We start from the raw sequence: 24,375 nt of genomic DNA on the forward strand, positions 1-24,375 counted from the left end.
AACTGGACCGAATTTCATAAATAATCGAACGGATTATATATCTCTGAAATTAAAAAACTGGAACCTAACCGAGAACCGAATGGGTGCCCAACTTATATACCTACAAATGTTAATTATATTTTGTTTTAAATAACCAAATATCCTAAAATACTATTTATAAACTGAATTACCCAAAACAATTTATCCGAATATTTTTAATCAAAATGTTACAAATTATCTGATATTTTTATCCGAACAACCCAAATTACCGTATGTAAACTGAAAACCCCCAAAATATCCGGCATTTTCCTATAAATTTGAAATTAACCAAAAACTAAAATCGAACCAAAACAGAATTGGACCCACTTTTTTTAGATATTAACCAGTTCTTAACTTTGCTATTTGAACCAGACTCAAAATAGCCCAACTGAAACTGAACCAAACTTGTAAATGCGTGAACATTTTCTAAATTCATAGAACCAAAACACCAAAAATCAAAATATATTTTCAGAGAACGAGAATTTGTATATGATCAAGCAATTTTGTATAAATTTTTAATGGAATGTATAAATTTTTAATGGAATAAAAAATTTTCTTTATGAAATTAATAAATTTCAATTCTAAATGTTGAGGACTAATACATCTACATGTAAATGGTGCGAAGAAAGCGTTCTATTTTTAAAAAATATTTAACTCATTTTAGTGGGAAACATATGTGGTTTATAGACCAATTAAGATATAAATAGTGTTTTCATATCCGATTTGGACCAGCAGTTGAACCGGCAAACCCGGTGAACACAATCCGATTTCGATTTAATGAAAAACTCGTTAATTTAAAATTTGATAAACTTATAAACCCGCAACTAACCTGTGAACCGACACCGGTTGACCTGATAATATTTTTCTAAAAATTGATTAAACATCTCATATAATTTTTAATAGTATATATAATTGAATAAACTATTTGATTTGTCATATAAGTAAAATTCATTTTATTTATATTATGGTATTTTATAATTATTATTTTAAGGTTACATTTGTGAGTTTTAAAATTAAAAATATTATTAAATTGAGTATAATTTAGTTAACTATAAATGTTAAACATAATATCTACATAAACTAATAATTTGTTTGTTTTTGAAAAAAAATAGTTTGGATTCAATTTATACATATAATTACGATTTAATTTTAATATCTCTATATTTTAAATACAATCAATACTATTACAATGAGTTTCCCATTCAGAAAATTAAATTTATAATTGTTGGAATGAGTTTTCTTAAGGGAAAATTACATGTTTACCACTTTTATGCTACCATTTTTCATTTTTACCATCACTAAAAGGACTTTTTAAAAAATATCTTATTCATTAAGTGGCAAAAGACTCTTATGCCCTTGTTCTTTATATATATAATAAATAAATATTTAAATAAATAAAAATAATAAAATAATAAAAAATAATTTTTTAATTTTTTTTCGAATTATACTATTTCGAAATTCAAACCCTAAATCCTAAAACTCAACTCTAAACCCTAAACCATCAATCCTAAACCATTTTTTTTTTTAAATACAAACTCTAGACCCTGAAACATCAACTCTAAACCCTAAATCTCGAAACATCAACTCTAAACCCTAAACCCTAAACCTTCGACTCTAAATCCTAAAACATCAACTCTAAACCCTAGACCCAAAACCCTAAACTTCAACTCTAAACCCTAAACCATCAACACTAAACCCTAAACTATCAACACTAAACCCTAAACCCTAAAAATAAACTCTAAACCATAAACCCTAAAAAAATAACCCTAAACCCTAAAACATCAACTCTAAACCCTAAACCCTAAAAAAATAACCCTAAACCCTAAAATATCAACTCTAAATCCTAAACCCTAAACCTTCAACTCTAAACCCTAAAGCCTAAACCCTAAACCCTAAAACCCTAGAGTTGATGTTTTAGGGTTTAGATTTGAAGGTTTAGATTTGAAAGTTTAGGGTTTTAGGGTTTAGGGTTTATGTTTAGGGTTTAGAGTTGATGTTTTAGGGTTTAGATTTGAAGGTTTAGGGTTTTAGGGTTTAGGGTTCGAATTTCAGAAAAATATATGGTTTAGGGTTTAGAGTTTATGTTTAGGGTTTAGAGTTGATGTTTTAGGGTTTATATTTGAAGGTTTAGAGTTTAGGGTTTAAAGTTGATGTTTCGGAGTTTAGGGTTTAGAGTTGATGTTTCATGGTTTAGGGTTTAGAGTTGATGATTTAGGGTTTAAACTTGATGTTTTAAGTTTAGATTTAGGGTTTAGGGTTTACGTTTAGGGTTTAGAGTTGATGTTTTAGGGTTTAGATTTGAAGGTTTAGGGTTTAGGGTTGATGCTTCGGAGTTTAGAGTTGATGTGTCATAGTTTATGGTTTAGAGTTGATGATTTAGGGTTTAGAGTTGATGTTTTAAGTTTAGATTGGTTAACCATATGTTTTTTTGTCAAAGTTACCAAAAGGTTATAAATGTCTTTTACCCTTCGTTAAAGATGAAGGTAAAAGTGTTTAGTGTAAACATGTAAAAAATGTACTTTGAAAATGATATTTTTGGCAATTTCATTTTTCTTAATTGGTCATGTGATGAATTAAATTAATGGTTATATATATATAGTTTTAGATCCGAAAACCAAAAGACTTAAATGCCATTAATAAAATTTATAATACATTTGTAAAAGTAAATTTAATTTATGTAAGATAGTGTTTTTCATTAAGGGCCTAAAATAAAAATACTCATGTTTTAATAGTAACTAGTTAGTAAATCGCCTTGTGCGCATAATGAAATAGTTTATTAGATTATTTATTATATGTTATACTAATGGATATGTTGTATACATTTTTCTATAGATGGACACTCATATATCCGTTCAGATTGATTTAATCTACTCGGATTTCAGATTTTTAGAGTTCGAATTAAATCGTATTCAGATATTAACAAATTTTGGTTTGAATTTGGTTCGAATCATTGCAGGTTCGTTCGGATTCGAGTTCGGTTACTCATTTCAATTATATATTTTTTTAACAAAAATTTAAATATATTTAAATACTCAAAATCCAAAATAAAATAATATAAAAGATAAAATTTGAATAATATAATACTAAATATTTGAATTTATATAAAAACTAGTTCAATTTAAATATTTGGATGGAGAACAAATAAGTATTTTCAGTACTTTGAACATTTTTCTGTTATTTTAAGATATATACTTGTGAATATGTTGATAATTTTTAGATATTTTCATATTTTTGAATATCTGATAGATATAAGATTTTAAATAATTAATATATTTAAGTAATCAGATTCGAGTCTAGTTTTCTGGATATTTAAACTTTAAGATTCATCTGATTACTTAATCAGTTTTAGTTTATGTTTTAATATTATTTTCAAATCTGATTCGGTTCGGTTCTTTGTATCCAAATATTTTACCCAGACTTATTTTCTTCTACTAATATAAAGAAAAATAAAATAAATGTGTAACAAATATTCTAGGCTTATTTAACATACATACTTATTGGATCATACTTTAAGAATACCAATAAAAATCGTTGGGCGTCGTTTCAATATTGTTGGGCATGATGAAAAATTGACATAGTCAATAACCAATAATGCGTATTTTCTTATAAAAAATCTTGGTAAATATAATAAAAACACAATATAATCGAGTGAAAAGTGTTAAGAGTTGCGAGAAAAATAATGTGATCTATTCCCTCATCACATGAATTCTGTTTTTCAATCGATTTCACGAATTTTCATTTCTTTTAAAGCTTTTATGTTTATGGTTTTTCTAGCAATCTGATTATGTTTCTAATTATTGGTCTGATATAAAAACTCTGTAAAGAAAAATAATATTTGGGTAAACTAAAGATCCAACATTGTGTATGGTGTTTTTTTTATCTCAGTTTCTTTAATTCATAATCATCCACAATTATTTATTACATTTGTGTAAAGAAGCCTCAATCATGGTTAAGTCCGGCAAGATACGAAACTTTTAATTTCTAAAAACATTCTCATTCCAGCAATTTAGTTGATGCGAATCTTAATGATTTAATAAATTTTTTCTTTCAAAAATGATATTGTACAGAGATATTTCAGTTCACTAATACAAAAGTTAAAAATGTAGGAACTAAAAATAAATTGATTAAAAAATAAGTGTGAACACATTAAATTGTCTGCTGTAGAAATAAAAAAACTTAGTATGTAAACGCGTTAATTGTTAAATAATTGTGAGACCAACACGTCAGTATAATCCAATTGAAATCAATATGGAAGTGCCACGCAGCGAATATAGTGTGAACGCATTAATGACAACTGATTCTCTTTTAATACATAGAAGATGATTAATACAAATATCTACTAAGCTCATTTTGAGTACACTTAATCTTTAGTTGATTAATCATCTATTTTAAATTAATAACTTTGTATAACATATTTTTGCTAATTTAGATAATTAAAAATATTTTGATTTGTGATAATTTGTAATTTTTAATGGTTTGGATATAAATAAATAATTAAATCTAATCAGCTTTTATAAATACATGGATATTAGTGGGATAGCCAATTCAAACTAAAACCAAATCGACTGTTGTCCTAAAATATTCGAACGAAGCTTAAAGAAGAGAAAAGAAAACGATTTTATCAAAACCCGACGTAGAAGAGACGTATCCCTAATTAATACTTTTCTTGGTTCGCGTTAGGTTTTTGGTTTTAAACGGTCACTCACCGTCTGGAAAAATTTTGAATCCATTTCATCGTCGTGTGTAGTCGATGGAAGCTCTGTACGCCAAGCTCTACAACAAATACACCACCCTCAAGGTTTAATTTCTGATCTAATTTCTCGGATTTCGAATTTTACAAAAACTCTCATTTCGATCTCTTATTTTTGCGCTTCCAGGAGAGGAAATTTTCGGAATTGGATGAAGTTAATAAGAAACAAGAAGAGAAGTTCCTTCGCTTTGTTGATGGTACCACTCTGAGAAAGTCTCTTCCTTTAACATCTTCAGTCTCTTCACTTGCTACTAGCTTCTCTCTCGTTAAGTTAGAATTGCTAATTAGTTAAAGACAGTAGAGCATCAATAAGCTGCCTTGTAAACATTTGGGATTAATATAACGAGTCTGTTATTAGTAAACTCTCTTTTGGCCTTTTGCAGCGTCAGAGGCCCTGACGCAGCATTTGAGAAGTGAAGACCATAATTCGAAGGAGATCATAAGGAGAATGAGGGATGAGATAACTGAAATCAGGTATGTGCTACCCTGTGTTACTACTGTGAAATGTGAAAACCAATATGGCTTTCTTTGGTCCACAGATCCGCCAGGCACGAGGAGCGTCTGGAGTTTCAAAACCGTCTTGCTGAAGAAGAACGAAAGAGTAAGATCTCGAGCCTTTCTTGTTTTCTGCATCATTTTACTAACTGAGCATAACTTTTTTTTTTTTATCTTACAGACAAGGCACTTTCGGAGCAAGTTGAGAAGCTTAAAGAGCTTATCTCAGAGGGAGTTCCTCAAAGTGGAAGAAAACAAAAGACTCCCGAATCTCCTCAAGTTACTACTAGAAGCATGGGGAAACGTAGAAGGCTGACAGAGGATGATATGGTAGAAACAGACATGGTATCTCCTCATGTTAGCATACCTCATGAATCAACTACGGTATTAACAAATAGCCTTGCATAGCATCTTCCTTAAGCTGAGTCATCAACTTTTGCTCACTAATTCTTGTTCTTGTTTCCAGGAAACTCTCTTGGTTTCTCAACCCCAATGCCCTAAAACAGCCGACGTTGGATCAAGTAGCTCTACTGGTTCTCCATTCCAAGCTCTTAGCGAACAATTGACAGGAATGAAACTGTCAACTAACAATGAAGGCGAACGAGTCTGCATTATAGCCTCGCATCCATCAAGCGGTAATTCCTTTTGGCATATTATTTATGTCACTGTATGCTTGCTTTCAAGTAAAATGCATACACTTTCCTGTCATTTACTTCAGCTCTAAAAGATGAACCATCTCCCTGGCTTTTTGACCATGACAGGTCTATCATTCAGCTTAACTTTGGTAGATAACTCAACTGGTGAAGAAGCTGAGCTGCTCTACAATGTTGTATCGCTGGGGACATTTGAAAGAGTTGTGCCCAACTGGATGAGAGATGTTATAAAGTTTAACACAAGTATGACTCCTCTCTTCTTCGAAAGAGTCTCTCGGGTCATTAAGCCCCGGGATTGATCGGTAATGTACATCTGCCTCCCTTAATTTCCGCCATCATCTTTGATGGCGTCTTAGTTTGATGGCTTCATCATCTTTGATGGCTTCTTAGTTTGGGTCAAAACGTTAGGGAAGTTTTCATGTATCTATAGAAATGTTTGTATCCCTGTTTAGCTTTTGACATTGGTTATGCAGACTTATTGTGTCCTTTTCAAGATGTTTAATCGTCCTTTGCTCTCGGCACCTACTCTCTTGTAGTTCCTATACTCTTTGATCTAATGTGAATTTTGTGTGATTCAACACTTTAAAAGCCAGTATGCACAGAAATAACGCCTTGATAATTTTTGGAATTTTGGATGTTATTATTTAAGAACCAGAAAGATAAATTGAATGCAAAACATATAAAGACATAAACCTTTCTTGTTCTAATACCATGTGTACGCAAAGGTCTCTAAAGAAAAGATGAACATAAGATCTCAACGCAGAGGCTTCCTTGTTACTCTTAACCCATCATCAAGAACCTACGAACTAGGTACTATCTGCAGGTCATTTGAAGCCAAGGGGTTTTATTGGTCGAGCTACAGGAGTGCATTTAAGGGGATGAGCCATAGTCAGGTTCAGTTCTCCAGCAGCCTCTTCCAGTTTAACCTGGCCCCCTTTGATTTTCCAGTCAAAGCATTGGACCATCATCCCAACTGCAGTTCCTATAAAGATGTATGCTAGATTTGCTCCAGGACAGCCTCTCCTTCCGCCCCCGAAAGGAATGTACTTGTGTGCTTGCTCTCTTCTCTCATCCTCTTCCCCGGTTCCTAAAGAAGCTAGAAACCTCTCCGGGTTAAACTCATCAGGATCTTCCCAAGAACCAGGATCCCTCATCACAGCATAAACATTAACCAAAAGTGTAGTGTTCTCCGGTATGTAGAAGCCTCTGATTCTACACTGCTCTCTGGAGGTCCTTGCAAAGAGTGGAGCTGGTGGGTGCAGTCTAAGCACTTCTTTGACCACTGCTTGCAGATAAGGAAGGCTTGGTAAATCTGTTTCTTGAATCAAACTTGTTTTCCCTACAACTGATTCAATTTCTTTTCTCAGTCTCTCAAGAATGTTGGGGTTGTTCACCAGCTCAGCCATTGCCCATTGTGTAGTTTGCCCCATACTATCAGTCCCTGCAATGAAAAGTTCCTGCACTTGTAAAAAAAAAAAAAAAGTAAAAAACTTCTTAGTCAAGATAATTACTTTGAATATTTCTTAAGGAGGGGAAGAAACACTTGCAATGAAAAAAGTCTTAATATGGTTCCTAGTGATCTTATACTCTGCATTTCCATCTCGAAAAGCTTCCAACAATACGTCCATCATGTCTGCATCTTGATGCTCGCTTGGCTTCTCTTCGTGTTCCTCAAGAATTCTCTCTAGCAGCTCGTCGAATCTGCGAGAAACACTCAGTATATCCTTTCTGAAGAGCGAGATTCCAAACTTCTCGAGCGGCCTGCGTAGCAGGGTTGCCAAGGCAAGTTTCTTTAGCAAGGAAAACGACTCAATGACCAAACCCCTGGCTCTCTCAGCCTCACCATCGTCCTCCAAACAATATCTGCTTCCCATGAGCATCTTGAAAATGATCTTGTTACTGACCTTCATTGCTTCCTTGCCAATATCAACCATCTCCTTATTAATCGCCTTGCCAAGCAGGTTAGCGTAAAACCGCTCCAGCTCATCGGCACGGATGCATCGTGACCGCTCGAGTGCCTGAGATCCGAGCAGGTTTGTGACGAGGAGCTTCTTCATAAACTTCAAGTAATCTCCATGGGGAGCCATGAGGAAAGTGGAAGATCCGAACAAGAGTGACTCATCGAGCGGAGGGAGGCCACGGAACGAGACGTTCAGGTCGTGGGTCTTGAAGATCTCGGAGGCTACTGAGGATGAGGAGACGAGGACGATGGGGACATTGAAGATGCGGAGGTAGAGGAGTGGTCCGTGCTTGGAGGAGAGTTTCTGGAAAGACTTGTGGATAAGAAGGGAGAGTATAAGGTGAAAATGACCAATGAGTGGGAGAGAGGGAGGGCTCGGAGGCAAATCAAACCTCTGTGGTCTCCTGACGTAGAGAGAGTAACAGAGAAGTGACAAGAGGCATAGGAGGACGAAAATTAAGGAGTTCTGAAAGTCGACTTCCATAGTTGTTGCTCAAAAAGCGAAGGAGATGCCGTTATATTTTCCTTATCAAAGAGAGTCTTGAATATAATATTGTACGGCCATGCTTAATACATGTTATTATTATTTTTGTTGGACGTGAAATAATGGATAAACTCATGTGTATATACATTAATTTTTTGTCAGAAGTTGGAACTTTTCCCCTTTGGAGTTATATAATAATTTGGTTTGTTTTTATGTTGTTTATTATCTGCCAACATAATTGGAGCCTTGCAAGTTGTTTATTATATTTTTTCCGTCACATGCGTATGGAGTGAGTCTTGTGGATGCAAAACCGTAGGGTGTCTTGTACCTCATCACAAATTGTTACTAAACTGTTATAGTAATTTCCAAGCCTGAAGAAGCGTCTGGATTTTTGGGAATTCAAAATACAGGCAAGAACATGCAACCTAAAGCCTAATTGATCCCCAGAACCTTGAGAATTTTCAAGACTGTTCTAGTAATTTCCAAGCCTGGCGAAGCGTCTGGATCTTTTGGAACTCGAGATACTAGTAAGAACAGGCAAACCCGGTCTGAAAATTATAAGGCCTAAAACCTAATTATTTATTTTATTCCCAAAACCATGAGAATTTATATTATCACGGGGAAGAATTGAACAACGGATCTTATCTGCGTCTAGTAGCACCACCAATAAAGCAATTTAGATCACCTCCATCGGTAGGTTGAGGAGGAGGTTCTAAAGTAATAAAGGCCAGAAATTAAATCAAAAATGGTGTTTATTAGGCAGAACCGATCCTTAATTAGGTAAGTTTAGGATTGATAAAAACCCCAGACGTGGCAGTAGGGAATTGGTTGGTTCATTTTAGACAAAAGGGAAAAAAATTGAGCCTCTCTCTTTCTCTTGCTCGGTTCGTCTTTCTCCTCTTCGATTTCATCGACGCTCCGCGTTCGATTCTGTCGAAATCTCCAAAGCTTGATGATATTCGATCCATTTTCTCGTCGTCGATTCTGACTTTCTCATGTTCAATTTCGTCGGTATCCCATCGTCGGGTCTCTCTCGGCCTCGTCGATTCTGTGAAAATCTCCAACAGAGAAGACGTTTGATTCGTTTCTTTCTTCGTTGAAGTTCTCCTCCAGAATCGTCCATGCAATCCCCATAAAGGTTCGGTTTCTTTTATATTTTTGTTCCCGTGAATTGAATTCCTTCGATTATTATCCAAAATTTTGTTTCGATGATGAGATTTGACTCTGTATATCTCAGATCGATGGGGGCAGTCGTGGTTTGAAGTCGCGACGAACGGACTATGGAGACGATGATGAACAGAGCTACAGAGGCAAGTCATCATCGTAGGTTGTCAGGTGGGAGAAGTATCTTCCGACAACTGTGGTTTCGGTTTTGGTTGTCGAATCCGATGATTAAACTTGCCAAATCATCACTGGCCATCTGCAAAAGTGCACTTACAAAGGTCATTGCTATACTCTGTTTTATTTTGTGATGTTTTAAAGTATCGTTTTGAGTCTTGATTTTGAAGTTTGAGTAAACTCTGGTTTTGATCCAAAACAGTTGATTGATTAAATCTTCATTGTCTTAATGTGTTCCAAGTTTCGTGGCTTTGTCTTAATTTTGAAGTAAAAAGTGTGTTGTGATTAAACTAGAGTCTTGGGTTTTGATTTGAAAAACAGTTGTAGCAGTTTCGGATGGTTCAGCGGCGTGGGAGACAGTAAAGGAGAAGACACATAACATTGAAGAAGACAAAGGTCTTGCAGGGAGCAGCAAGATACGGTTAAAACTCCATCAAAGCGGAGCAAACACGTCAAACCATCTCTCTTTAAATTCAGAGGTTAGTAGACAATCCATTAATGCTTGTTAGACATTGTTTAGGATTGAATTAAATGGACTTTAGGATCATGTACTTGGTTATGTTATAATTAGGTAGATTAATCATTGACTTTCTTGGTTGGTTTAGTTTTAGGTAGATACATTGATGGCCATTAACACGTAACACCTACTAAACTCTCATTAGTTTGCTTTAAAAAGCGACCAACTCTCCCTTTCTCATTTCATATCTCTTCTCTTTTGATATTTCCTTTCACAAAACAGAAGAAGCTCTCTTTCTCCTTTGTTAATTCCTTCTCCTTCGTTAATTCCTTCCTCATTTCATATCTCTTCTCTTTTGATATGGATCCATTTAGTGAACTTTGTAGCTTTCAAACACTCTTAAACAGTCAACAACCAAACCCCTCCTTCTCTTTTGTTAGTCGTGAACCTAGTATTGAAGTCTTTGCCTCTGATGCGTCTGTCTTTGGTACTGGATGGCCTGATGGTGCAAACGAAGAGTGCCACATCGTGTCTGACCGTAAAAAAAGGTGGAAATGGTCACCAACTGAAGACAAGGTGCTCATCAGTGCTTGGTTGAACACCTCCAAAGATCCTGTCGTGGGAAATGAGCAGAAAGCAATTGCGTTTTGGAAACGAATTGCTGCTTATTTTGGTTCAAGTCCATAGCTTGCTGGTTTGCAAAAGAGAGAGCCATCTCACTGTAAACAAAGGTGGGGGAAGATCAATGAGGGCGTGTGCAAGTTTGTAGGCTGCAACGAAACAAAAATCCAGTGGCCAGAGTGAGAATGATGTTTTAAAGATGGCCCCTGAAATATTCTTCAATGATTACAAGAGCAAGTTCACACTTGAGCATGCATGGTTGGAGCTTAGGCATGATCAGAAATGGTGTGGAGGTCTGCCGAGTAAATAGAATGTGAACTCTAAGAGAAGAAAGCTTGATGACCATTCAACACAGTCATCAACGTCAGTGCCATGTAGCCTTGGAGAAGATGAATCAATGGCTCGGCCTATTGGTGTCAAAGCTGCAAAAGGCAAAGGTAAACAGGCTGTGAGCAAGGCTAAGACTTCCAAAGCAGAAGGGAAGGCGTGTGTGGACTTTCAGAACCTGTGGGAGATAATGCAAAAGGACTATGTATTGAAAAAGAAGCTTAACAAGCACAAATTGCTTGACAGCCTAATTGCCAAGACATAGCCATTAACTGAACTAGAGATTGCTTTGAAAAACAAGCTTATTAATGATATGTTGGCAAGTTAATTTGAGTTTATGGATCTTAACCTTGTCTTATTATGTGTCTGAGTTTGAGTTAATGCTTTTGTATGATAGGCAAGTTAGTTTGTTTCTCTGTATTACGAGTTTGTATGCATTTGCTTTTGTTGTCTTCTTATGTATCTCGAGTCTGTATAATGACTTGTTTGAATGTATAATATTTCCACAGATTGATAAATTAATTCTTGCAAGGCTTTGCAGTCACAGATAACTATATTAGCTGGTTACGTTTCTTACTCAATGTTTGGTGTGTTTTGTTAACGTTTTATGTTTGGCTAATTGCAGCAGCACAGTAGAAGACAAGACTTTTTAAAACCGCGGAATAAGCTTGAATCTAGTTGACTCTGTGGAAACAGAGATTGAGGTGAAGTGTTGGCCGAGTCTCTTATGGCCAATATTTCCTATCTTTAGTCTTCCTCTCTGTTCTCTATGCATTTTACTTGTTTCGTTGATCAGACAAGCTCGGTTCGAACTAGTTTTGGCTTTGTATTCTACGTAGTAACTGATGGTTAGGATTGTGATCATTCGGTTAGGATTGTAATTGATGCATAAGTTTGTAATTGAAGCTTTTACGTGTGTATAGTAACTGATGCTTTTGCAGGACAAGAAGACAACTTGTGACAACAATAAAGTCAGTAGCATGTGACACAAACAAACACCAAAAGAAAAAGAAGAAGTCAGTAGCATGTGACACAAACAAACACCAAAAGAAAATAAAGCAGCCGTTGCATGTGACGCCCAAGTGCCATACGTTTCTTATTTTTTCCTTTAATATGACTTGATGTTATCAAAAACATATTGTGCCTTCCAAGTGTAATTGATAGTCCGAGTGTAAATCATATTGTCCTACTTTATAATGACTTGATGTTACCATTTCTCTCTTACCATTTTCCAATCAAAGAGTTGAGTTACTTTGTCTCTCTTACCATTTCTCTCTTACCATTTCTCTTCAAAATGACTTCTTCTTCTTCTTCTCATAATCTTGAAGATATGATGGATGAAACATTTGATCAACTTTTCGATCAACAATTCGAACAACTTTATGTTCAAGGTCAAGAAGCATCAAGGTCAAAAAAAAGAGCCTACATTGAAAGACAACGAGAACAAGGACACGAGCAGTTATGGAACGGTTAGTTTAGTGAAGATGCAACATATCCTTCTCACATGTTTCGACGCCGTTTTAGAATGAACAAGCTCTTGTTCATGCGTATTGTTGATCGACTCTCCGCTGAAATCCCATACTTTCAACAAAGAAGAGATGTTACGCGAAGGTTCAGTCACTTTCCATTACAAAAGGCAACGGAAACAATTCGTAAGATGGCATATGGTTGCCCAGCTGATGCGGTCGACGAATACCTCCGACTTGGTGAGACCACCGCGCTTTTATGCTTGGAACATTTTGTTCAAGAAATCATAAATTTATTTGGAGATGAGTATCTAAGAAGACCCACGCCAGAAGATCTTCAACGACTACTCGATATTGGAGAGATACGCGGATTTCTCGGGATGATAGGAAGCATCGACTGTATGCATTGGGAGTGGAAGAATTTTCCGACCGCATGGAAAGGTCAATATACACCTGGATCAGGCAAAGCCAACCATTGTTTTAGAGGCTGTAGCTTCACAAGATCTCTGGATATGGCATGCGTTTTTCGGACCTCCAGGTACATTAAACGATATCAATGTTCTTGATTGATCACCGGTTTTTGATGATATATTACAAGGTCGAGCTCCAAAAGTTAATTACATTGTCAACGGACACGAGTACCATTTGCCTTACTATCTCACATATGGTATTTATCCAAAATGGGCTAATTTTGTCCAATCTATTCCACTCCCGCAAGGTCCGAAAGCATCTTTATTCGCTACACATCAAGAAGCTGTACGTAAAGATGTCGAGCGTGCTTTTGGGGTCTTGCAAGCTCGATTTGCCATAGTAAAAAATCCAGCTCTTTTGTGGGATAAAATAAAAATTGAAAAGAGAATGAGAGCATGTATCATTCTACATAATATGATCGTAGAAGACGAACGAGATGGGTACACTCAGTTTGATGTATCAGTTTTCGCACAACCGGAATCAAACCGAAGTTCACAAGTGGATTTCACGTATTCTACAGATATGCATTCAAATCTCGACAATATGATGAGCATTCAGAATCGAGTTCGTGATAATACAATATATCAATAATTGAAAGCTGATTTGGTTGAACATATATGGCAAAATTTTGGAACAAATCAAGATTTCAACTAATCGGCTTTTTCTCGTTTACGCTTTGTATTTGTATTTTTAATATGCTTTTATGTCATTTTTATTAAGTGATTTTAATGTATGCTTTTATTTTAAATCATTCTACTTAAAAAAAATTATTTAAGAACCCCTTTGGAGGAGGAAAACATAATTTCCACAAACAATGGTTCTTAACTACTCAAATCACTTTATTAACTATTAATTTACTTCTAAGAGCCCATTAGAACTTCTTAACTACTCAAATCACTTTATTAACTATTAATTTACTCCTAAGAGCCCATTAAAGGTTCTAATGGATGGACATGCTCTCTGGTTATCCTAAAGCCCTTTTAGAGTCTCTTAGTATTTGTTTAATATTATTAAGTAGTAAATGTGAGGTTAAGAGACATAATCAAGAGACTCGAAAATTTTGCGTCTCCGATGCAAGTCTCTTATTGAGGGGTTCTTAAAAAAAAATTATTTTTTTAAAGATAAAAAGCATTCCGACCACTACCACACAAGTTGATCAAATCCATAAGAACAAAGTACAACACATCCAGAGACATCAAAAAGAGTATATTATTTAAACCATAACCACAACGTAACGAGTATATTATTAAGCATACATGTGAACTAACATTCAAATGAGAAGTTTGGCGCTTTCCTAACTAAAGAACCTGTGGAAGTGAAACTAGGCCTTCAACTACAATGTCAAAAATGATATTCCATGCTCCATGTCACTACCATAAACACAAGAACAACATCATCCACACACAAAAAGAAACCAGCTCCAAGAAGACATGGAAGAAAATAATTAAAACTTACCTGCTGCTTTGTGGAGTGTAAGTGTGTCTTTGTCCCTCTGTTGAGAAACCTCAAGACGCATTGGACGACCGAGCAAAGGTCTACCGTGAAATTCCAGTGCATGGGTTAAATCAGCAATCAACCTATCAGATGAATACATGTATAAAGCTTTCAAAACAAAAAAAAACTAACTATTAGTAGTACTACAAGATAATACAAACGATTCCTAACTCAGGCACAGTTTAAAACCCAGCAAAAATCGTATGTATTCTCTTATTATAATTATGAGTACCTTCTGTGCTTCTCTGGGAGTTGCAAACTCAACCATGCCAAAGCAAAGGAATCTGCCATCACCATCATTTGACATACCAAATCTGACGTCAACAACTTGGCCAGCTTCTTTGAAGAATTCCTCACTGTAATATGTATAACAAAGGAGGTTATGAAACAAAAAAAAAAAACTTTAAAGAATGATTAATAAAGAGATTACAATGTTACTACTAAGGAAGAACTCGTTTTGAGGTGGAAAAGACTAACCTTGAAGAACTAATACCCAGCACCCGCACTCAAAACAAAGCTACTCAGTTCCACTGGTAATCTGTTCAAAATCAAATTCAAAATCATAAAATTCACAGCTGACCGAATACAAATCAAGTCCAGAGTTCATTGATAACACCATTACATTGCCAAAACTCAAAAGCAAACATCTACTGATCTAAGCAAGGACTCATCTACAACTACAACTACAAGTATACAACATCTAAGAGAAGATAACCCAAAAGATCAAGAGATAACCTTTGATTTCTTTTTCGTTTTCTGGGTCAAGATGCTTGAAGAAGCCAAATCCGACGTAGAGCAAGAACCCATTTTGTCAATCTACTATCACGCTTCCATTACATCGCACCGGTCGTTAGATTCTGATTTGGCGAACATTCTCTCAGTAAAGCTCAGCACTTCAACCTTACCAAGCAACACCATTCTCGAGATGTTCATCAGCGTTTTAAAAGAAAGCCCAGAGATGGTGGACTCGGTGAAGCGAGACCTAATAGCAGCAAAGGAAAGACACCGAACATTCTCGCTTGTCAAGCTCATCGCATCGCTCACAAGCTCTGGACTCAAGACAGAAAAATCCTCGCTTTACTCATCCAAAATAGAGAAGCTTTCGCCGTCGACTTTCACCCTGGAGCCAAGATCGGAAAAGGGATTCTGTTTGACCACGCGATGGGGGTGGTGATCGGAGAGACGGCGGTGATCGGACACAACGTCTCGATTCTCCACGGCATGACGCTCGGAGGAACATGGAATATTACGATCGAAGAGGGGGCTAAGATTGGATCGGGTTCGGTGGTGCTTAAGGATGTGCCGCCGCGTACGTACAACGGCGGTTGGTAATCCGGCGAGATTGATAGGTATCGATCAATTCCCAGTCGAGAGATGTGGAGAGAAGAAGGCCAATTTTGATCAAGAGACGTTTCTTAGAGCATCTGCAAAGCAGGTGCGGATTTAAGTGTAGGCCCCACAAAACAGTATACGCCACGATGCTTTCAACTCCAAAATAAGCAGCGTTTTTTTCTGATACTTGCACTGTTTGCAGGCCCCACTAACACGTGACGGTCCGCGATTAGTTAACCTTTTTAATTTTTTTTAATTTTTTTCTCAGACAAAAAAAAAAAAAATAAAAAATAAATAAATAAGCACCTCACATTAGGGTTGTGCGTTAATGGTGGTCTTATTGTCCCTGGTTAAGAAACGTTTCTTATTGTCCTGATTAAGAAAAGTTTCTTCTAATAATAGCTAATTTTGATTTATTTTTAATCCTAATTACACTAAAAACCCTAGCTAAGAAACTGCAATAATCATGGTCTTATTGTCCCTGGTTAAGACACGTTTCTTCTCATAATATCTAATTTTGATTTATTTTTAATTCTAATTACACTAAAAACCCTAGCTAAGAAACTGCCATAATCAGGTCTTAATTATTTCTACTTGGAATTAACGTCTAATAATAGCATAATTTTTCGAAGTCTCAGGCCTATATGCATTTAGGCCCAGTTCTGTGTCATATCTAATGTTGTCATAAAAAATTTCCGTATACTCAAAATGAGTTTATTTTACTCCAATGATTATTTTCATTTATTCCCTCAAAATAGAATACTCCAAGTATATTCTATTATTAATTATCAATTCTAATAATGCTATGTATTTTAGAAACTTACAAATTTTACCCAACTATAATTTTTATTTTAAATAAAACTTTATTTTATACATAAATTTCTTTTCTAAAATAATAAACAATGATTTATATTTAATTATAATTGTATTAGTGAAAGTATTATTAATTTCAATTAAGTATAAAAACACAAATATTTAATCTCTTTAGATATAAAAAAAACTATATAAAAATTTAAGGATCAATTTGTTAATACAAAGTTTAGTAGTAGAAATGAGATTGTGAATAGTGTTTTCTTAAATTTGAACGGATACTATTATAACCTAATTTTTCTTTCAAAATGATGTACTATTTAGAAAATGTTTTCTTTCATTTTTTGATGTTTCACTCGAAATGATGCACCATTGGAGACGGTATTAGGATTGTTGAAGCTTTATGTATGACAAACTATGGTCTATTGTGGTTTTGTTTGGTTTGTTTATGTTAGGTTTATATTAAAAGTAAAGATATGTCCAAGGAAAAAATATAATTAAAGAAACATAATGTATATGTTTGGTTTTTTTTTTACTAAATTGTAAATATCATTCCACAGAAATGAAGGTTTGGTTATAATATTAGTTGCACAAAGATCTGCTTTAATAGCCAATCTGATTTCTAAGGGCCGCAATTTTTTTTTTAAAAGCCCCTAAAAATCTAATAAGTTAGCTCAAAACTTCCAAGAACATGGACAGCTTGAAACTAACTAGAATTCTAGGACTCCTAAAACCAAAGCACTTCTTGCATAGCTGGACTGGCCTGCAGATCAAGAGTATAGACTGAAAGGATGCTCCGTCGAACTCACCTAAGTGGCACCACAGCTTCAAAGGCGGTGGCTCGCTTCCACCCCGGGACACCGATGAAGGAGGTCATCAACAGGACAAACCTCTAGCTATCTCGACAAAGAGCAAGTTGTAGACCCGACTCCACACCGACGGTCAAGCGGAGGCGGTCTATTCAGGCTCCATCCGGCCACGCGACACATAGGTACAACAAGGATACTGGTGATACAAAAAGCTAACTGTCAGAGCAAAGGTTTACAAGAAATGAAGCACAAGGAGTAACAGACTCCTTGAAGCAGACGATTCAACCGGTGAAAGAAAATCTTCATCTTTCTGCAGGTGACGCCGAGAAAAGGGTTGTCCTCAAATCCCTCGTGAACATCATCGGAAGCAAGGAGAAAGAAAATTGAGAACCAGGAATCGCCATGACTGTTGTCTCTTGAACTAAGGAATAGAGGTTTTCAGTGGCTTACCTCAGAACCACCTATTCACTTGATCTGAGAGGAGAAGCTCTACGAAACCATGGACAAGCAGCTAGCGGAAACCTACTGGAGTGAGACGCCAGGTGCAGGAACGGCGACGACAGCTACGCGTCTGGTGTTCCGGTCTCGGATCTCAAAACTAACCCAGCTTCGAGCACAGTCGGCGACTAGCAGGAGACCCAAGGCCCGGTTCCGATGGTGACCCAGCGCCTCGCTGGTGCTCCGGAGGTAACCAAAGATGCCTTTGAAAACCTATTATTCGATGGAGAAACGACCGGATCCATAGACTCACTGCACAAGGAGGAAGATGAGAGTGGTTCAGCAAAGGGTGAGGCGGAGATGGTTCAACAAAGGGTATATGTTTTGGCCTTCTGTGATGATAGATCATCGATCTCACAAAACATGACAATATCAACCACGTTAAACTTGTTAAAAAACTTTACAACAATCCACAACATAATACATTTAGCATTTTTTCTAGTTTGATCATTGGAGAGAGCAAAGTTAGCCGTTACGATGATTGAATTGTCAAAAATACATTGTGTTTTGTTTTTAACTAATGTATGGAATGGTTTGGCATTGACAAAGATAACATTTAAATCATTAGAAATAATTAATGTGGGTTAACAAAGATTTTGTATTAGTTTGAAAAGATATGTTGACTATAATTACGTAAATATGATTTGGTTGGTTATATTTTTATACTAGATATTTTCACCGCGTTACGCGCGGATTTTGTCTTTTGAATTTATGTTTTAAGTAAATTTTATACATTATAGAATATTTGTTTTCGTAAACTTATAGAAATATTTTTCTTAAGTATGTGCGACGAAAAAGAGTTGAAATATTATAATATGCATTGTCTTCCAAGCAACTTTAAATTTTAGAAAATAGTATTCTAAAAATTGGATCTAAACAAAACGAATTTTCTAAAATAACTTTCAAAAGATCTATTTAGGCATTCAGAAATATAGTTTCTTAAAAAGTGCCAAACTACCGCATACAGATTATATGAATATTAAAATATGTTTATTAACGTTGTTTTACCTGATATCCGAAATACCCGGCTGACTTTTAATTATGTATAGATAATTAACTAAAAAACTGGTTGTTCTTAAGAAATGTGCTTATGGTTCAATTTTTGGTACATTGCTTGCTTATTTGATCTAATAAAAAGGATAAAAACCTACTTTAGATATATATTATGTAAAAATTCTATAAATTAATAATATTAGTATTTTGGTATTTTATTAATTTATATAGTTATTAATTTACAAAAGTTTCTGTATTAGATTTTTGAGAAATTACTTAAGATAGAATTTTTTAAGTTTTTGACACAAAAATAGCTCTCAATGAAGAAAATGACCAAAATAAGTTTTATTAAAAGGTAAAAATGTACCCTAGGGTTAACTAATCTAGACTTAGGATTTAGAAGTAAGGGGTGAAGTTTTGGGGATAGAGTTTCAAATTTTAAGAAATAAAAAATAAATATTAAAATTTTCAAAATAAAAAATGGCTATTTTTGTCTTTTTTCTTGAAGTCTATTTTTGTGACAAAAACTTAAAAAGAGCTATTTGAGAGAATTTCCCTAGACTTTTCTATTTAAGGATATATTTTTTATAAAATAAAAATATTTTATTTTAGTGTATATACACATTAATTAACTTTTTGAAATTTGACACTCATATTAGTTTTATTATATTATTGGTGTATATAAAATATGTCTCATAGAATGCAGTTTTAGATATAATTTTATTAAATCTCGTAATATATTAAGTGTTAAAAAATATAAAGATAATTCAATTATGAATGTAAAACAAACAATATAATGGTTGGTTTATACTTATATAAAATGTATGTACAAAAGTTTCTTATTTATAGGGAATTATGATATTTTTTATTAATTCTGGTGGAAAACAAACCTATGTACTTTTAAATTCTTAAACAATTGAAAGAGAAGAACAATGGTTCTTTTCGGTATGATTTTCTTGATGCTTTTCTTTTAGTTGTAGGTGAAATGTTTTGCTTCAGCTCTTGTATGTAAGTTCACGATTATGTTTCTTTGTGTTGTCAAAGTAAAATGTAAAATTTGATGATGAAGCCAGAAACAGTTTCTCTGTAAATTTGAATCAGTTTATTATAATGCATTACTTTTAAAAAATGTGTTTATTTTTTTTCTTTATATATCTTAAGATAATGCTTGTGATGTCACAACTTTATTTTCCGACTACATATTCTTTGGACTGCGATATTTAATTGTCCCATAGAGACTACTTAACCACTTGATCTACAATATAGATTTAAATAAAACGGGATGGTGGTTTGAAATAATTTTCTGTTGTTTTTAATTGAGTAATCAGATTGCTTTGATTTCATAAGACAATACTAAAACCATAACCCAATTTTGGTATATTGATATACTTTAGTGATGGGTTTGTTCTAGTTATAAGATTGGCAATCACACGGTAACAACCAATCCATTTATCTTATTGCCAATACTCTTGTTGAAATCAAACGAACATATATATCACCTTTGCAAGACCAACAAACTGCCCACTTGCATTCACCTGCAGATAAATTAATCAACAGAAAATTACCTGATGCAAATATATAAGAACATTGCATGAAGTCTCTTCATACTGACCGAGAACAGAGATACACATGACATTCTTGGGAATTTTCTTGGTCTTCATAGTATGCAGCATTCAACTTCTGGTTGCCATACTTTATCATCTTCTGGAGATCATTCATACTGGTCGTATAACTTAATCTCAAAGACTCTCGCTTTTGCGAGTGTCTCAGGGAAATTATCCAGGAGATATACCACTGTAATGTATGTTAGGAAATACGCGGTCAAATTTTGCGGAAACCAGAATTTATGAGAGCGGGAAACACACACAAAATTGTTAACGGAGTTAGGCCAATGTTGCCTACGTCTCCGGACCTGCTACAGATCTTTTATTATCAACCCGAGAAATTTTACAAACTCTCAACTCACACCCGATCCCAAATACACTCAATAATTACACTTAATAATTTTTTAAAGAGAAAGATTTCTCACAAGAAAGATATTTTGTTTTTTTTTTTCTCTCTTGCACTCTCTCTCTTCGTCTCTTCTCTTGTTCTCTCTTACTTTGTTTTTCTTGTTTGGGATGAATTTCCCCTTCTCCTTCATGCATGTATTTATAGGAGGGGGATTTGTGAGTTGGTGGTGAGTTGGTGTAACAACCAAACTTACCAACCAAAAACCAAAAAAACGTGTTCTTTTTTGATCAACAATCTCCCACTTGAAGATTGATTTCAATCTGTCTTCACACTTTGATCGATGTAGCAGGTCTTCTCAGCTTGTTACTCTGACAAGCCAACTGAGGTTACACACAACCTCAGCTTATCATACGGCACGACCTTCGTTAGCATGTCTGCCAGATTCTTGCTTCTTGGGATCTTCTCAAGCACCAACATTTCATCTTCCAACGATGATCTGATGAAATGATATCGACGATGTATGTGCTTCGTCCGAGCATGGTAAACTGGATTCTTTGCCAAGTCGATGGCACTTTTACTGTCACAGTACAACACACCTTTCCCTTGGTCATGGCCTAGCTCTTCTAGAAAAGACTGTAGCCATATCATCTCTTTTGTTGCCTCCGTTACAGCAACATACTCAGCTTCACAGCTTGATAGAGATACAATTTTCTGCAACTTTGAAACCCAACAAATTGCAGTACCGCCAAAGGTGTAGACATACCGGTTGTGCTCTTCGTGCTGTCAATGTCACCTCCATTGTCAGCATCAACATATCCCTGCAATCCCGTCTTAGACTTCGTGAAACATAGCGATAAACTTGGATTTCCTTTTAGATATCTGAAAATCCACTTAACGGCTTCCCAATGTTCCTTCCCTGGATTGCTCATAAATCTGCTAACGACTCCCACTGCATGTGCAATGTCTGACCTTGTACATATCATCGCGTACATCAGGCTTCCTATAGCAGAAGCATATGGAACTTTATCCATACATGCCATCTCGTCTTCCGTCTTTGGAGACTGTTCTCTGGATAACCGAAAGTGACTTGCCAGGGGAGTACTAACTGGCTTCGCGTCATCCATGTTAAACCTCTTGAGGACTTTCTTCACATACTTCTCTTGTGATAGCTTAAGACCTTCCTTGCTCCTACTGATTCTCATCCCTAGAATCTGTCTTGCTTCTCCAAGGTCTTTCATCGCAAACTCTTCTGAGAGTTTCGTCTTCAAGCTATTGATCTCGTGCAAGTCTGCTCCTACTATCAGCATGTCATCAACATATAGGAGCAATATGAAGTAGGACTCTTCAAGCGTCTTGAAGTAACAACAGTGGTCAGCTTCACACCTCAAGAAACCAACGCCTTTAATAAAGTTGTCGAACCGTTTATACCACTGTCTTGGAGCTTGTTTTAAGCCGTACAAACTCCTTTTCAGCTTGCAAACAAGGCTTTCCTTCCCTTTGATCTCAAAGCCTTCGGGTTGCTTCATATAAATTTCCTCTCATCCAAATCACCGTGAAGAAATGCCGTCTTCACATCCATCTGTTGAAGATGCAGATCTTCTTGTGCTACCAGCCCAAGAACCGTTCTAATAGTCACCATCTTGACTACAGGAGAGAAAATTTCGGTGTAGTCAACGCCTTCTTTTTGTTGGAATCCCTTCACAACAAGCCTCGCTTTATAGCGCTTACTCCCATCAGGTTCTTCTTTTATTCGGTAGACCCACTTGTTATGCAATGCCTTTTCTCCTTAGGCAAATCTGCTAACTCCCACGTGTGATTGGATAACAAACGAGTCCATCTCGTCATTCATTGCAAGCTCCCACTTGATCGACTCATCAACTTGCATAGCTTCCTCATAACATTCAGGCTCGCCTCTGTCTGTGAGCAGAATGTAGTTGAGTGATGGAGAGAATTTTACTGGCTTTCTGATGATTCTGCTTGACCGTCGTAACTACGTGACTGGTGTATATGGGACCACTTCAGAATCATCACTTTCTTCAGCCTCACCACTCTCGTCTTGAGAGATTTCTTCTTCTACTGTTGCGGTATCCTGTGGCAACTCCGGTGTCAGGATATCATCTAAGTCAACAGATCCAGGCTCTTTCATTTTCGAGCTAAGAGCCTTGTACAACGCTTCTTCGTTGAACACAACATTTTTTCTGCGGATGATCTTCCGATTTTCGTCATCCCCAAAACCGGTAACCAAACTCCATGTCACCATAACCGATGAAGTAACACTTTTTAGACTTCGAGTCAAGTTTACTTCTTGCAGCATCGTCAATGTGAACATAAGCTAAGCAACCAAACACCTTTAGATAAGAAAGGGTTTACTTTCTTTCCGCTCCAAACTTCTTCAGGGATCTTAAATCCCAACGGTACAGACGGTCCTCTGTTTATTAAGAAGGTTGCGGTATTGATTGCATCTGCCCAAAACGTCTTTGGTAATCCACAGTGCAATCTCATGCTCCTTGCACGCTCATTCAAGGTTCGGTTCATCCTTTCCGCTATTCCATTCTGTTGAAGCGTTCCAGGAATAGTCTTCTCCATCTTGATCCCATTATCAGCGCAATATCTCTTGAACTCGCCGCTGATGTACTCACCACCATTATCAGACCTTAGACACTTCAACTTGAGATTTGTCTCAATCTCAACCATGGCTTTCCAAATTTTGAAAACCGAAAACACTTCATGCTTGTTCTTCATGAAGTAAACCCACACTTTTCTTGTGGAGTCATCAATAAAGGTCACATAGTAGTATGAACCTCCCAGCGATGCAACAGGAGCGGGTCCCCACACGTCAGTGTGCACCAGCTCTAACTTCTCAGATTTTGCTCTCTCTTCCTCTTTTAGAGAAACTAACTCGTTTCTGTTTCCCAAGGATGCAACTTTCACACATCTGATGATCCACCGTCTTCAGATCCGGAAGAGCACCATTTCCCCACCATGAGTTTCATCTCTTTCTCACTCATGTGTCCCAACCTACAATGCCACAACTTGGTATGTTTTGCATTCTCGACAACAGCACAGTGTCTTGATAACTCGTCGTCATATAAAGAGTGCCTCTTTTATGACCTCTAGCCACCACCATGGAACCTTTCTTGACTCTCCAGGCTCCACCACCAAAATTAACATCGTGCCCCATATCATCAAGTTGACCTACTGAAATCAGATTTCGCATCAACTTTGGCACATGTCTGACCTTGGTAATCTTCCACACACGTCCGTCTGACATTTTCAGGTTGATATCTCCAATACCAACTATGTCCAAAGGTAATCCATCAGCAAGATATACCTTTCCGTAATTTCCCGCAAACATAATTTTCCATGATGTTATGGTGCGGTGTGGTGTGGAACGACGCTCCTGAGTCAAGCACCCATGAATCAACTGGGCTATCGACATAGGAGAA

The 24,375-nt window shown here is 36.0% G+C and overlaps 2 protein-coding genes, 1 long non-coding RNA gene and 1 pseudogene across 3 annotated transcripts; 3 read left to right on the plus strand and 1 right to left on the minus strand.

Moving 5' to 3' along the window:
• The first annotated feature begins 4,557 nt into the window (after nt 1-4,557).
• Nucleotides 4,558-6,496, plus strand: LOC125586949. Its single transcript, XM_048756891.1, has 7 exons — nt 4,558-4,816; nt 4,896-4,965; nt 5,152-5,242; nt 5,308-5,369; nt 5,445-5,647; nt 5,730-5,898; nt 6,025-6,496. Exons 1-7 carry the CDS (start codon nt 4,769-4,771, stop codon nt 6,213-6,215), a joined length of 834 nt encoding a protein of 277 aa, XP_048612848.1. The 5' UTR covers nt 4,558-4,768; the 3' UTR covers nt 6,216-6,496.
• Nucleotides 6,497-6,511: 15 nt separating this feature from the next.
• On the minus strand, nt 6,512-8,470 carry LOC125586948 (cytochrome P450 705A22-like). Its single transcript, XM_048756890.1, has 2 exons — nt 7,464-8,470; nt 6,512-7,373 (listed from the first exon to the last, which is right to left on the minus strand). The coding sequence occupies exons 1-2, from the start codon at nt 8,358-8,360 to the stop codon at nt 6,741-6,743; spliced, it is 1,530 nt and encodes a 509-aa protein (XP_048612847.1). The 5' UTR covers nt 8,361-8,470; the 3' UTR covers nt 6,512-6,740.
• Nucleotides 8,471-9,240: 770 nt separating this feature from the next.
• LOC125586950 lies at nt 9,241-14,589 on the plus strand. The gene is made up of 3 exons (XR_007323492.1): nt 9,241-9,802; nt 10,020-13,107; nt 13,288-14,589. It is a non-coding gene; the product is annotated as an uncharacterized LOC125586950 (long non-coding RNA).
• A 169-nt stretch (nt 14,590-14,758) lies between these two features.
• LOC111206193 lies at nt 14,759-16,068 on the plus strand (annotated as a pseudogene).
• The last annotated feature ends 8,307 nt before the right edge of the window (nt 16,069-24,375 follow it).

The sequence above is a fragment of the Brassica napus genome, chromosome C5, assembly GCF_020379485.1.
Source record: "Brassica napus cultivar Da-Ae chromosome C5, Da-Ae, whole genome shotgun sequence".
NCBI classification, from domain to species: domain Eukaryota; kingdom Viridiplantae; phylum Streptophyta; class Magnoliopsida; order Brassicales; family Brassicaceae; genus Brassica; species Brassica napus.